The sequence below is a fragment of the Solanum tuberosum genome, unplaced genomic scaffold (assembly GCF_000226075.1).
Source record: "Solanum tuberosum cultivar DM 1-3 516 R44 unplaced genomic scaffold, SolTub_3.0 scf00465, whole genome shotgun sequence".
Classification (NCBI taxonomy): Eukaryota; Viridiplantae; Streptophyta; class Magnoliopsida; order Solanales; family Solanaceae; genus Solanum; species Solanum tuberosum.
In genome coordinates, this window is record NW_006239386.1 from 64,940 (window position 1) to 81,209 (window position 16,270).

The 16,270-nt window shown below is 37.6% G+C and overlaps 1 protein-coding gene across 1 annotated transcript in view; it reads left to right on the forward strand.

Annotated features, from left to right (window-relative positions):
* Positions 1 to 11,477: 11,477 nt before the first annotated feature.
* LOC102586905 (uncharacterized) overlaps positions 11,478 to 16,270 on the forward strand; it is a 6,984-nt gene continuing 2,191 nt past the window's right edge. Inside the window, exons 1-5 of the mRNA XM_006363815.2 lie at positions 11,478 to 11,532; positions 11,801 to 12,114; positions 15,415 to 15,507; positions 15,599 to 15,781; positions 15,945 to 15,998. Of these exons, the coding sequence (XP_006363877.2) occupies positions 11,478 to 11,532; positions 11,801 to 12,114; positions 15,415 to 15,507; positions 15,599 to 15,781; positions 15,945 to 15,998 (699 nt within the window). The remainder of the gene's footprint in view (positions 11,533 to 11,800; positions 12,115 to 15,414; positions 15,508 to 15,598; positions 15,782 to 15,944; positions 15,999 to 16,270) is intronic.

A 16,270-nucleotide genomic window follows, 5' to 3' on the forward strand; every position in this document is an offset into this window, starting at 1 on the left:
AAAAATGACCAAGTGTGGAACCACGGTGCCCATCGACGGTCCGTAGATTGATCTACGGACCGTACTGTTGGTCCGTCGAAAGATACTGTGAGGGTTCTAGTACCTGAATTTTTGTAAATTCTAAGTGTGGTGTTACGGAGGGGATCGACGGTCCGTATATCGATCTACGGACCGTACCTCTAGTCCGTCGATTGCTTCTGAGAACTGACTATTTTCGGGATCCTCCTCTTCTCCAGATCTAAACCCTCCCAAAACAAGGTTTCAACCCAAACACTTGGAAGCACAAAAGTCCCTCAAGAACCCATAGATTACAACTAACAACTTCAACAACTAACAACAATTCCAACAACTTCAACAACGAATCCGATCCCTTCTCAATAAATAAAAGGGCTAAGTGTGTGGGGGAAAAGATCACCCAACACTAAAAGCTCACATACCTTGGTAGGGATCACCCCCGATGAAAATCCACGATGATCTTGTCGGAAACTTGTTGATCTCCTCTCCTCTTCTTCCTTTCTTCTCTTCTCCTTCTCTTCTTCTTCTCAAGCCCTAGTTCTCACTCTTTCAAAATGGAACAAAAAGATCCACATATCAGCCTAACTCAACAATAAATCCTTAAAAGAAAAAGCTAGGGAAAAGACCAAAATGCCCTTAATGATTTCCCCGGACGGATTTCTTGTCAACTGCCCAACTTTCAAAGGCCATAACTCGCTCATACGAACTCGGAATTGAGCAAACTCGGTGGCGTTGGAAAGATCATTCCACAAGCTTCACAACCATAACTGGAACTACTCCTAACTCATCCACTATTTGGTTGCGGTTCGACTAAAAGAGCTAGAGACACAAGGTCACCGGGTAAGTGAGTTGATTTAGCTCTTACTTAAATTATTTGATTTATTTATACTCATTAACCTTTAAATTTATTTTATTATAGTTGAATGGTGGTCACTATTTGGTAGTGAAACACCAAACTTGCAAAAGTTTGCCATGAAAGTATTAAGCCTAACTTGTAGCTCATCCGGATGTGAGCGAAATTGGAGTGTGTTTGAACACTCAAGTAAAAAAATTATATCCTAATTTCCATATTATATTATTATCAATATCTATTACTCCCTCCGTCCCAATTTATGTGAGGTACTTTGACTCGGCACGGAGTTTAAGAAAGAAAGGAAGACTTTTAAAACTTGTGGTCCAAAATGAATGATAGATGAACTAGTATATGAGGATGATGATCTTACTTGGGGTAGTGTTGCTACGTCAATTGGAGCTGATGAGAGTATCTATTGTCTTAGGGGACTTTCTTCAAGATCAAGAGCACTTGACAAGGGCAAAAGAGTAGAAACTACATCTACAAGTTCAACTTCAAGAAGGACTCAGACACTAATTGATGAGGACTACGAGGAGGAAGAAGATGAGGAGCAATATAATGATATAGAGGATGTTGATCTTTCAAGAGTTGAATAGTTTTGAAGAAGAATAGACTTTTAGAGTTCTAGTATTGTTTTTTGAATTATTGGGTTTTTAAGTTCTAGACTTTTAGTATCTACTTTTAGTTTTTGAATTGAAATATTTGCTAATATATGTTATTGACTTATTGCTATTGAGATTTTGGATATTTATATATGCAATTAAATATTTTTAATTTATGGTATTAATTGGCGCCTCGATTAAAAAAGGCGAGCGCCTCGCCGCGTGGCGAGGCAGGCCCTTGTCGCCTCTCGCCGTCCAAAACACTGGGGGATACTTGTCTCACATATCTTTCTCGGTTTCCCTAGTAGCTTCCTCAACTGGATGATGCTTCCATTGAACTTTCAGGGACTTAATCTCCTTGGTCCTCAACTTACGCACATCACGATCAAAAATTGCAATCGGTTCCTCCTCATATTAAAGGTCTTTGTCTAATACAATCGAGTCCCACTTAATGATGTAATTTCCATCACCATGATATCTCTTCAACATGGACACATAAAATACCAGATGAACTCCCGATAAGTTAGGAGGTAAGGCCAATCGACAAGCCACGGGCCCTACACATTCAAGAACCTCAAAGGGACCAATGTATCGCGGACTTAACTTGCCCTTCTTGCCAAATCTCATCACCCCTTTCATGGGTGATACCTTAAGAAGAACATTCTCACCGGTTTGAAACGCCATGTCTTTTACCTTATGATCCGCATACTTCTTCTACCTACTCTGGGCTGCTAGAAGCTTAGCTTGAATACTCTTCACCTTGTCTTGAGCATCCTTCACTAAGTCCACCCCAAAGGTTTCACATCTCCACCCTCAAACCATCCTATGGGTGATCTACATCCTCTCCCATAGAGTGCCTCAAATGGTGCCATATCAATGCTAAAGTGATAACTATTATTTTAAGAGAACTCACACAAGGCTAAGAACTTATCCCAATGTCCTCCAAAGTCAATCACATGCTCTCAACATGTCTTCTAACACTTGAATGGTCCTTTTCGATTATCCGTCTATCTGTGGGTGGAAGATTGTACTAAAAGTGAGTTGTGCGCCCAATTCCTCATCTAACTTCTTCCAAAACTTGGAGGTGAATTGGGTACCGTGATCTGAGATGATAGAAATGGGCACTCCATGCAACCTCACTATCTCTTTCACATACACCTTAGCCAATTGTTACAGCATTATAATCTATTCTTACCGGAATAAAATAGGCTGACTTAGTCAATCTATCAACTACTACCCAAATAGAATCAAACTTCCCCAAAGTCTTGGGACGACCAACCACAAAATCCATAGCTATCCTTTCCCACTTCCATTCCGGAATTGACATTCTTTGAAGCAAACCCACTGGTCTTTGGTGTTCATACTTTACTTGTTGGCAATTTTTACACTTAGCCACAAACTCTGCAATGTCTTTCTTTATCCCCGGCCACCAATAAATTCACTTCAAATCTCGATACATCTTGGTCGCACCCGGATGAATGGAATATTGCGAACCATGAGCTTCCGCCAATAATTTCGGAATCAAGTCATCAACTCGAGGAACACAAATTCTTCCTTTAAAATTAAGCACACCATCCACATCAATAGTGGTATCTTGTGCCTTGCCAATCACAATATTCTTCTTGAGTTCATCCAAATTCTTATTATCAAATTTTTTAGCCTTGATCTCCTCAATAAACGTGGCCCTAACCTCAATGCTAGCTAAACACCCCTCCTTTCTCTGAGATGCCCAATCGCATGAAGTTAGACTCCAAGCGTTAAATTTCCTTAGCCAAAGGTCGTTTGGATGCACTCAAGCAAGTTAGACTGCCCATACTTACTACTTTCTGACTTAATGCATCTGCCACCACATTAGCCTTGCCCGGATGGTATTGGATGGTCACATCATAGTCTTTGAGTAACTCCATCCACCTTCTTTGTCTCAAATTTAGATCTTTTTAAGTGAACACATGCTGCAAACTACGATGATCAGTAAATACTTCACACTTGACACCATAAAGATAATGTTGCCAAATTTTAAGAGAAAATACTACCGCTGCCAACTCCAAATCATGTGTTGGATAATTCCTCTCATGCACCTTCAATTGACGCGATGCATAGGCTATAACATTCTTCTCTTGCATCAACACCGTCCCCAAACCAGAAAGCGAAGCATCACAATAAACAACAAAATCCTTTCCTTCAACTGGTAATGTAGAATAGGTGCGGTGGTAAAAAAAGTCTTGAGCTTTTCGAAGCTCTCCTCACATTTTTCAATCCATTCAAAGGGTACCTCTTTTTAGTCAAATTAGTCAAATGAGTAGCAATAAAAGCAAAGTTCTTCACAAATCGACGTTAATAGCTAGCAAGCCCCACAAAACTCCTAATTTCGGTCACAGAACTTGGTCGAACCCAATTCCTAACCACCTCAATCTTTTGGGGATCTACCATTACCCCTTCGTTTGAAACCACATGCCCCAAAAATGAAACCGAGTTCAGCCAAAATTCACACATAGAAAATTTCGCATACAACTTTTGTTTTCCAAGAACACCCAGAATAATATGAAGATGATCGGCATGCTCTTCCTTACTTCCCGAATAAACTAGAATATCATCAATGAACACTATAACAAAAGAATCAAGAAAGGGTTTGAACACCCCATTAATCAAACTCATGATAGCTGCGGGCGCATTAGTCAACCCAAACGACATAACTAGGAACTCATAATGTCCATAACGAGTCCAAAATGTCGTTTTTGGTATATCCTCAGGCCTAATCTTTAATTGATGATAACCAGACGTTACATCAATTTTAGAGAAAACGGATGCACCTTGCAATTGGTCAAAATGATCATCTATTCGAGGCAATGGATACTTATTTCGAATGGTCACCTTAATCAATTGCTGGTAATCTATACACATTCTCATACTACCATCATTTTTCTTAACAAACAACACTGGGCACCCCATGGGGAAGCACTAGGACGAATAAATTCTTTATCAAGAAGCTCTTGGATTTGAGCCTTAAGCTCTCTTAATTTTGCCGGAGCCATACGATATGGAGGAATATAAATGAGACGAGTACCAGGTTCTAAATCAATGCAGAAATCTATATCTCTATTCGGAGGCATACCAGGTAAATCAGTAGGAAATACTTCTCTAATATGATCCAAATAAGCCAAACAATCCTGCCCAGCTAGTTTGCTAGCCCGAATGGAGAATATGATCTTAGCATGCTTAGGCTTGTATACCCCTTCCCACTCTAACTTTTCCCTTCTCGGAATTTCTAGAGTCACAGATTTAGTATTACAATTCAATACAACATAATAGGGGGACAACTAAGTCATACCTAAGATTATATCAAAGTCTGACATATCCAAAATCACTAAATCAGCTTAAGTCTGATAACCCATAAACAAAATAGGACAAGCACGATAGATATGGATGACTACGACAGACTCTCCAACGGGGGTAAAAACATGGATGGGGGAATCAAGTATATCACAAACCATATCAAAATTCGAGGCAAAACACAAGGAAAAGTAAGAATAAGTAGAACCCGGATCAAATAACACATTAGCCATCAGGTCACAGACAAGAATAGTACATGTGATCACCGCATCAGACGCCTCTGCCTCATTCTTGCTCGGAAAAGCATAATACTGAGCTCTATCATCTTGACGAGCCACTTCGCTGCCTGGTTGCACGTTACCCCTGCCTGCATTACCATTTCCACGACCCACACTGCCTCGCTGATTAGCTCCTCACCCACCTTGTGGACGCCCTCGACCATTATTACCATTCCCTGCGGGTACCACTGCTCTAGACTATTGCAGCGCGTCTCATATGCCTAGGTTCTCCACAATTGTGGCAAGTACGATCAAAAGATGACCTGCTGCCCGCCAAAGACGCGACTCCCTGGCTATCCTGAATTAAATTCTGAGGTGGAGTTCCTGAGTAACTCAACCCCATGCTAATGAACAATCGAACTCAACCCCATGCTGATGAACAATCCCCAACTTGTGAAGCCTCTCATAGCAATCAAGAATAAATTCATAAGCATCCTTACTCTCAGAACCAAGAAACACAGGAGGCTTGATCTTAAAAAACATAGTCAACATCTCATGCTCATTACCAATCATAACAGAACCCATCAAAGGACGGAAGAAAACATCATTACCTCCCGTTCCACTCACCTTAGGAACAATGCTAGCAATATGAGGATTGGCGGGAGCCTAAGTTGCTTGAACAAAGGGAAGCACTCCAGGACCAACCAAACCTTTCAAGAATGACATGGTCTGTTGCACTAACACTGGATCTAAGGGAGGAACGCCGGTAGTTTCAGTTGGTACCTCTTCCTCTTGTCCAATATTCTCAATATCATCAACCTCAACATCCTCATCTATCTCTTCGTGGTGCGCAAGAGGCTTCTTATTCATAGGAACATTATCAACCGGAGCTCCATCCCCAATAGGTGCTACTCTTTCACTACCTTTACCTCTAACTCTTCCTCTACCCCTGCCTTGATAGCGACATCTCGCTACAGAGCCCTCAACTGGAACATTGACGGGAGCGACGGGACGAACACAGTTAAATCTTGTATTAACCATCTGCGGAAAGAAGAGTGAAAGAGGTTAGATACAAATTGGACCCAAGTTATAGCACGAGATAAGACAAGATAAAGTAGAGAGATTTCCTAAAGTCCTATAGCCCCTCGAAGAAAAGTAAAGGCGACACATATCGTTCCGCGAGACTCTATTAGACTCGTTTTGATACATTGAGATCAACGAACCTATGCTCTGATATCAACTTTGTCACGACCCAGACTGTCATGAGTGACACCCACACTAAACCTCCGGTAGGAGAACCAAAACTACAACCCAAACCAAGCAACTAGAACAAACTAAAGCAATTAACTAAAAGAAAATGAAGTTCCCATAAACTTCAATAAGAGTCTAACAAACAAACTAACAATGCGGAAGAAAATAACCTAGAATCTTAAAGTCAATGTACCAAAACATCTAAACGATAACCAAGTGTAAACAAGAATGGTCACAACCCCAACTAACATAAAAACATCTAAAGAACTAGTCTAATTTCGAAATGTGGACATAGACTCAAAGAGAATCCAAAACATCCCGGAAGATGCTAGCTCACCCTTGAATTCGAAAGCAACAATCACATATCTTCTAAGCGAGGTCTGTCAATATACGCCGAAAGATTCCATGTACTAAACAAAAATAAAAGCAAGTGCAGTATCAGTACACAACTACCGTGTACTGGTAGGATCACGCGGCTATCCCACTAAGTGTAACATAAACAAGTCATCACAACAATATAACCATGCAATATACAGAACATAACAACATTGGATATCACATGTTCAACAATACACAAGTGTCACAAGTAGTTGGTCCTCACATGGAACCCAAATCCAAACTGCTAGTGCACCAAAACGTGGTACCCGATCCAATAATTATGCCAAAACGTGGCAACAGATCCTATATTTATGCCGGAACGTGGCAATCGATCCCAATTAGTTATGCCGAAATGTGGCAACCGATCCATCAACAAACCACAATCACACTCACAAGTATATTCTCAATAATCATACAATCAAGTAGTGATTCATGACACATAGTTATTCATCTATCTCATTTACAATCAGTGTGATCAACAATGCAACATTCGCATACGTACATACATGTATCATAATGAAGCAATAACAAGAATACATCACACAATCATAGAATCACAACCATCACCTACCTCGAAACAAGGTTGAAACCCTAGAAAACTTGATCCTTCCATTTCCGGATTCGTTCCGCTTGTTCGTGGTCTATAAACAATCAATATAATATGGGAATCAATAAATAGTCACAAATTTCTGGATTACTAACAATTCTACAAACCGTAGATCATTCCATGGTCCAGTTAGGGCTGTTTCCATCATGAATTCTAAGATCAAAAACCCCTCCCCATCAGTAACAACCTAAGAAATAGGTTTTACAGATCGAAAAACGGATCTGAGGAGTTAAAATCTTACCTTTAGCCTCAAGAATGGTGAAAAACTATCTAGAACTCGTATGGGGTCGTATCTTGGCTCTCAAAGTCAAAAATTGCAGAATAAAGACATTTTGCAGTTTTATTAACGACTTAAATAACGTCGAATCCACCACAACGACCACCACCCCGCCACAACGGCCCTGCCCTGGCGACAAAAATCCTGCCCCAGTGGCTTGCACGAAGACAGAGAGCTATTTCAAAAATCCCAAGATCCCCATTTCACAACACACATTCTTTCAACGACGCTAAAAAAATACCATCCACTCTAAGATCAATTCCGGGAGTTGTACTCGGCCAAATTCAATTTCGGAAAGTCGTACGGATTCCTTTACGCGTTATATATCTATTCATGTACTCAAAATCATAAACAACACACCTGATTTTTAACAAATTTCTCCACACCCTAAAACTCTGATTTTGTCCAAATCTGGACTAAGTTGAGAATTTTCAAGTTACTATCAAAAAGATTTCCGGCCCAAAATTTTTCCCCATTGGCTTTTCTATAACGACTGAACCCGTTCGTTACAGACCTTGGCATCTAAGTACACCATCTCTCCCTTGGGAGAAAGCCTCAACGGATTTCTTAGGCACCGTCTATTTCAATTCTACCAAAATTGGGTCTAGACCTTGCTTGACTTTCACATCCACCACAAAAGACGGTTCAGAACCATTGTGAACCATAATACCACCTTTGGTGGAGTCCACTAGTTGAACACATAATCGAGCCAATCTATGAACATCTCGAACCAACCTTTTCTTTTCTTCTTCAATATAAGCAACACTACCCATAGATAACCGACTAAGAGCATTCGCTACCACATTAGCTTTAACGAGGTGATAAAGAGCACTCATGTAGTAATCCTTCAATAACTCAAGCCACCTTCTTTGGCGAAGATTCAAATCTTTTTGATTAAACACATATTGCAAACTCTTGTGGTTGGTAAACACATCTACATGTATTGCATACAAATGGTGTCTCTAAATCTTTAGAGAAAAAACGACCACCGCTAACTCAAGGTCGTGAGTGGGATAATTCTTCTAATGGATTTTAAGTTGCCTTGAGGCAAAGGCAATAACTTTCCCATTTTGCATAAGCACACACCCTAGCCTAATTCTCGAGGCATCACAGTAAACCACAAAACCATCCATCCTTTTCGATAAGGTCAACACCAGAGCGGAAGTAGGTCTATCTTTCAACTCATGGAAACTCTTCTCACATGCTTCAAACCATATGAACTTAGCCTTTTTTTTGAGTCATGACTGTCAAATGAGAGACAATTGACGAGAAACCCTTAACAAACCTTCTATAGTAATCGGCTAAACCAAGAAAATTCTAATATTTGAGGTAGTTAGAGGTCTAGGCCATCTCTTGACCGCATCTATCTTCTTAGGATCTACCTCTATACCCTTACTCGAAACAATGTGACCAAGGAAAGCTATAGACCTTAACCAAAATTCACATTTGCTAAAATTTGCAAAAAGTCGTTGGTCTTTAAGAATTTACAACACGATCCTCAAATGACCAATATGCTCATCCTCACTCCTTGGGTAAATCAAAATAATATCAATAAACACAATCACAAAAATATCAATGTATTGTCTAAACACCCTATCCATCAAATCCATAAACGTCGCTAGAGCATTAGTCAACCCAAATAATATTATCAAAAACTCATAATGACCATACCAAGTTCGAAAAGTCATTTTCTTTCACCCTCAATTGGTGATAACTCGACCGAAGATCAGTCTTAGAGAAATAACTTGCTCCTTAAAGTTAGTCAAAAAAATCATCTCTCCTTGGAAGAGGATACTTATTCTTAATGGTAACCTTGTTCAACTGTCGATAATCAATACACATACGAAGAGAACCATCTTTCTTTCTCACATTCAAAACTAGAGCACCCCATGGACAGATACTAGATCGGATGAAACCCCTATCCAATAAATCTTTCACATGTTCTTTCAATTCTTTAAGTTATGCTGGAGCCATATGATAAGGAGGAATAGAAATAGGTAGCGTATATAGGAGAAGGTTAGTACCAAAGTCTATTTCCCGCTCAGGAAGAATACCGGGTAAATCATCTGGGAACACTTCCGAAAACTCTTTTACAACGAGGATCGACTCAAGAGAAGGGCTTTCAGAATCTACATCCTTCACCCTTACTAGATGGTAAAATCAACCCTTAGAAATCATCTTTCTAGCTTTTAGATAAAAGAAAAACTGACCCTTAGGCATAGAATTTCCCCCTTCCACTCTAGGATAGACTCATTCGGGAAGTGAAACTTAACTACACGAGTTCTACAATCGAAAGAAGCATAACATGAATGTAGCCTATCCATACCCAAGATAACATCAAAATCTAACATATCAAGCTCTACCAAGTCAACAAGAGTAACTCTACGGGACAAGGAAACAAAACATTTTCTATAGACCCTCTTAGCCACAATAGAATCACTAACAGGAGTCAAGACCGAAAAAAGTTCTAACAATACATCTGGAAGAACATCAAATCTCATAGCCACATATGGCGTCACAAAAGACAAGGTAGCACCAGGATCAAGTAAAGCATATACAGCAAGTTGGAAAACTGTCAACATATCGATGACCACATTCGGAGAATTCTATTGATCACCATGAGTTTGTAGTGCATAGAATCAGTTTTGCTTAGGAGCATTGGAACCCGTACCACTAGTAAGAACTTGCTTGCCCTCTCTTCTTTTATCCATAAGCATCGGGCAATTCCTCATTTTATGACCATTCTTACCACAACTGAAGCAACCATCCGTGCCGGCTAGGCACTTACCCTCGTACTTCCTTCCACACTTAGTACAATTAGACCTAGTTAATGAAGATCTACTACCATTACCTCCTTGAGGCTTAGGGTTAGATACCCTATCTTGGCTGAACTTAGGAGGAGCATTGGAGGAACCTTGATCGAAAAACCTTTGTCGAAATCTAGGACGACCTTGTCCATCAGACCTTGTATTAGAGAAATTTCCATCTCTGGTCTTAGCTCTTTTTAACTCTCTAAACTATTCCTTGAGTTTCGACTCCTCAATTTATTGTGCATGCACCATGAGACGAGAGATGTCTATGTCATTAATGAGCATATCAGTTCGACACTCTTTAACCACAATTTTGGACACATTCGATACAAACTTACTCATTTTAACTCTTAAATCGACAACCATCAATGGAGTATACTTAGACAATTGAGTGAACTTTAGAGAATATTCTCTCACACTCATACTTCCTTATCGAAGGTTGATGAACTCAAGCACCTTGGCTTCCCTTATCTCAAGGGGAAAAACATATCAATAAAAACAACCTTAAACTTCTCCCAATCAAGAGGACCCGCATCTTCCGGTCTCCCTTCTTTCCATTGGTTATACCATATTTGAGCCAATCCTTTAGTTGATAAGTGACCAACTCTGCCTTTTCCATCGGTGTAACTCCCATGATCATCAAAAGCTTATAGACCTCATTTATAAACTCTTGAAGATCATCCTCAACTTTGGAACCATGAAACTCCGAAGGATTCATTCTTGTGAAGTCCCTCACTCTTGAAGCCGTCGTACCCGCATTTGGGTTCACGGGAACCACTACCTCCCTATTAGATTGGCTCATCATGACTTGAGCCAATACTTTAAATGCATCTCTAAACTCCGCATTTGACACTTGCTCGGCTAAATGATCGATCAGAATTTGAGAAACATAGGGAGAAGCTTCTTGTTCCGCATTCTCCCTCACATTCCTTATAGTATAAGCTCTTCACGAGTCATATCCTGAAGAACATAAAATAAGGATTAGGAGAGAGACCTTATAGAGTTAAACTTTATCGCACGACTTAAGAGTAATGAAAGAAGTAGAGTTTCCTAATCATCTTGTAGCCTCTCATTCATAAATGTGGCGCACTTCACACTCATGAACAAGATTTCATTTACTTTTCAGTTCAGTCAGGATGTCGTGGGTCTTGTACCGACTTCCATCGTTATCAATTAGAGGCTTCATAGATAGTCAGTATAGTTGAGAAGTCTGTATTATTCATTTATTTTATTAAATGTTTTAAAGGCTTAAGTTGCCTATTTTATGGCGGGTTGAATATTTTATTTTATTCTAAGTTGTTCATTTGAGTTGAAGTTTTAAAAAGTTGAGTTTATTGAATTTTATTCAGTTTTAAGCTTTTGCATGCTTAAGTTAGTCTTCCGCTTGTAGTCAACCAGGATGAGGGTTCGCTTGGGGACCAGCAATGGTCTTCGAGTGCCGGCCACGTCCAGGGTGTAGACTCGGGTCGTGACAAGAGAGAGGAGAAGAAAACTCGTCGGAGGAGCTCTCGTTGGCGCTGCTCACTGTTCTCACCGGTGATTGCTGTTGTTGACCGGTGTTGGAGCTTTAAGGATGCTTTGTCGGAGCTGCTGGCGTTGCTCGTTGGTCGCCTGGCCTTCGCCGGAGCTGCTGATCCTCGTCGGTCGCTGTTGGAGTTCACCGGTGGCTGCTACTTTGGTGGTTGTACTGCCTCGCCGATCGCTAGTGGAAAAGGCGAAATTCGGAGAAGAAAGAGGCAGCGAGAGCGGCGACTGGTGGCTGCTCTCTCCGGAGTAAAAAAAATGGAGAGAGGAGATGGGTGATGCGGTAGATTTTTGAGGGAGGAAGAGAACGAAAAATTTTAGGGTTTCGATCCTTTAGTAGTTTAAAAGGAAACTAATGAGGGATTCGATCTCACCCATTGATTTATGTTGAGATGAGAGGCTGAGATTTAAAGGATGAGATCGACGGTCACGATTTAAAATTAGAGTTCTGATATTTGGAATAAGTTTGGTCCGAATTGGCTATGATTGAAACAAAATTGTATTAAAAAGGGCTAGAATTGAAATGCATAGGTGGCTATAATTGAAATAGAATTTGCATTGAAGTGGCTAGAATTGAAAGAAATTAGAATAGAATAGGCTAGAATTTAAATGATTTTGAGGAAAATTAAAGAAATGTTATTCAATTAAAATACTACAAATATTATAATATTATTATATAACTAAAATCACTTAAAATTTTAAAATATTTGAGCAAAATAAATATTTCAAGTTTAAATATCGGTAAAAATAATTTACGAGAATAATTTAATAATATTTACAATAGCATGCATACTAAAATCATAATTTTTTATACAAAATCGATTAAAATTCTAAATCCGGAATGGGTTTTAAAAAAACGTATTTAATCGAATAACATTTCTGAAATAGTTAAATGTCGGTCAAAATTGGGTGTCAACACCCCACTGACAAACCTTGGATTGACCAACAGTCCGTCCTGCTGGTCAGAGGCTTTTGCTTGGACCTACGGCCCCTGGACCACGAGGCGTGGACCCATCGACGGTTCGTGGGTCCAGCCGTGGCTCATGGCCTAGGCAGACTTATTGGTGACCTTTCCACGGGCCTACCTACAGTCCGTGGTTCAACCCGCGGGCCGTGACTAGCCTGCGTGGATGACACTTGTAAGTCCTGTAATTTTACTAGGCTTCCCTCTTTTGAATCTGGGATGTTACACAGGGGTACTGTTGTCTGTATCTTTTTAGTGCTGAAGGGTAAAACAAGTTTTAAGGTCAAAAATTAAATATCATGTCAAAATAGGGATATTCTTGTGAGCGACTCATTTCTGAACTATTATGAAAATCAAACCACTCATTAAAATTCTAATCAATTTGAGATAAATTGGCTATCCAATCTTTTTTTAATTTTTTTTTTAACAAACTAAATAATTATTTGCAAAAAATGGACTAAATACACTCTCTCTGTCTCAATTTATAATTTTATATTAAGTAACAATTTAACTTTAAAATGTCAATTTTACCCTTAATAAAATGACTTACAGCCAAACAATTTTTTATCATTCATTTTAGACCACAAATGTTAAAAGTTTTCTTTTCTTTCTTAAATTTCGTGCCGAATCAAACTATATCACATAAAATTGGACGTAGGAGTAATATTTAAGTCGTGAATGATTTCAAAATGACAATAAAATGTGTACTTGATTTGAATACTTAATAAATTGACAATTTTTATTTTTTGAAAAATGAAATGATAAAATGGTACTAAAATGATTTTAGAAAATAATTGTGATTTTTGTAAAACTATTTTTTATAATTAAAAATATTTGGTCAACTAATTCAACATGTTTGGTGTCAAAAATAGATGTCAACCAGTCACATGGTCAACAATCATTAACTTTTATTGACTGAAAATCAATATTAATTCAATTGAAATCTATGTTTTGACTGTTATTTTGGAGTTAAAGCTTGAATCGTTTGAAATTTTGTTAATTATATTAAATTCAATATCTTGTCTAATAGTCAACTTAGTCTCTTCTACATCTTTATATAAAGTCTTCCTCATAGTAGCAAAGGTATCATCATAGCAAATCAGGTTCAGTATTTAAAGATATATTGGATCCAATAGTTTGATCTTTTTCAAAAACACTTTATATTCATGCCTATAAAAAGAAATAAATTTAGGATGCATCAAAAAGTTGTTCAACAAATTTTGTTGGTATTATATTTCCTTTTGAGTTATAACCGAGTACAAGGAGAGAAAATTATGCCCAAATCAGAAGATGTGGAGTTAGAAAAACAATTAAAATTCTTGAACAAACCAGCAGTCAAAACTGTTAAGGTATTTTTTTTTTAGTTAATTGTGCACATAAATCTCTTATGACATTATTATTTTTATTTGATAATATCGATTTTGCCAGAGAAAAAAATTCCTCTATCACATAGTAGTTTTTACCCCCACATATATGCATTTATTTCGACTTTTCAAGATAAAATATCGTAAGTGTAAATTTCATATATGATCACATAACTATTGAGTTTTATTTCACCAAATTCACTTTACTATTATATGTTTTATATCACAAAAATCACATATACTGGAAAACTCAATTCTCAATGTGCAATATTATTTTGAATTTTTTTATTTATTTAATGAATACAAGTTCAATTAAAAAATGACCTGACCAAAAAAAAACTTTTAGTGAAATAAATACAAATTCTATCAAAAAGTTCCAATCCAATCCGACACGAAAAATTCATAAGCACAAATTAAAATAATACAAGCAAGAATGAATTTGAAAAACATTATGATAAAACTACTACTTTTGATGCAAGAAGTTGTAACTTTAGTTCGTAAAATTTAATTTGTTATTATCCAACAAGATGTAACACTTTTCTGTATAGAAAAAGAGGAAACATCTCGATTTAAAAGCTAATTTATCAATTTTACTCACTAAAATTATTTTTTGTACCTCATTAATCTTAAATGTTGACTTTGGTCAAATCTTAATACTCCCTCCGTCCCTTTTTACTTGTCCATATTTCCTTTTTTAGATGTCCCTATTTACTTGTCCATTTTGACAAATCAAGAAAAGACAACAAATTTTTTCCTATTATACCCTTATTTCCCTCCAATTTATTTCACTTGAATTCAAAAAAGTGGTTGTAATTTTGAAATGAAAAGTTGTCATAAGGGTAAAATTGTAACTTCACTGTGCTAATCATTGTTGCCTTAATCTGTGTGCCATTTCTAAAGTGGACAACTAAAAAGGGACGGAGGGAGTATCAAACAATCCTCATTCATTCACCTCGAAAAATGTGCCATTCATTCGCAAATCATGACCAACATAATGAAGCTAGAAAAGGTTCAAACTGGGAAAATGGGTCCAAAAGAACAAAGCAACCATATGGATTAATGTTACATTAGACGTGTGATTTTCTGACATTTTGAGATTTTTGTGTTTGTAAGATCAAACTAAAGTTTTGTAATTTTTGTGTTTAAAAGTTACATATTCAATAACGAGATGTCTAATAACTATAATTTAATTACCTGATTCATGAATATATTTTTTTGCAGACCAAGTATGGGGATGTATATGATTGTATTGATTTCTACAAACAACCTGCATTTGATCATCCATTGTTGAAGGATCATAATTTTCATCCAAAGGCATATATCTTTAATCTCTTTCCATTTTACCTTTCATTTTTTTACAAGAACATAATATTGTTAGCATGCAACTAAACATTTGGTGGAACAGATGAAACCTACTTTATCTAGGATGAAGAAAAATTCAAGTGACTCAACAACAACCTGGTCATCGATGATATGGTCGAAAGATGAACGTTGTCCTTTTGGAACTGTTCCTATAAAGAGAATTACGAAAGATGATCTTTTAAGACAAAAATATATGCCGCCGCCTGAAGATGCCATATTTGATGTGGTAAGATAATTTATGAACAATTTACTACTTTTGCTTGAATAGTTCATTACTTAAGACTCCATTTATATTTATAGATAAGATAAACAGTTGATGCATAAACATAAAAAGGTTAATTTACAGTCACCGTGGCAAAAACGCTTATATTGCAATACATCTAATGCAGAGCAACAATAGTAGTGAGCCAAAAGGAGGATACATATCTTCACAAGGATATCAGGTACAATACATGATTATGAATATTTAATCATACTTTTATCTTTCAGTTTCAAATTGTGTTTGAAAACTTTACATTATGTTGATCTAATGCCTAAGAAAACAACCAATTTTTTTAAGGAATTTTTATAAATAATTATAGTTTGGACCAACATTATTATTAATAGCTATATAGTTTGCTTAATTATGATTCATAGCAACACTTTGAGTAAGGAGAGAGGTGAACGAGATTTAAAGGGGGGGGGGGGGGGGGGAAAAAAAAAAATGTTTGTTTTA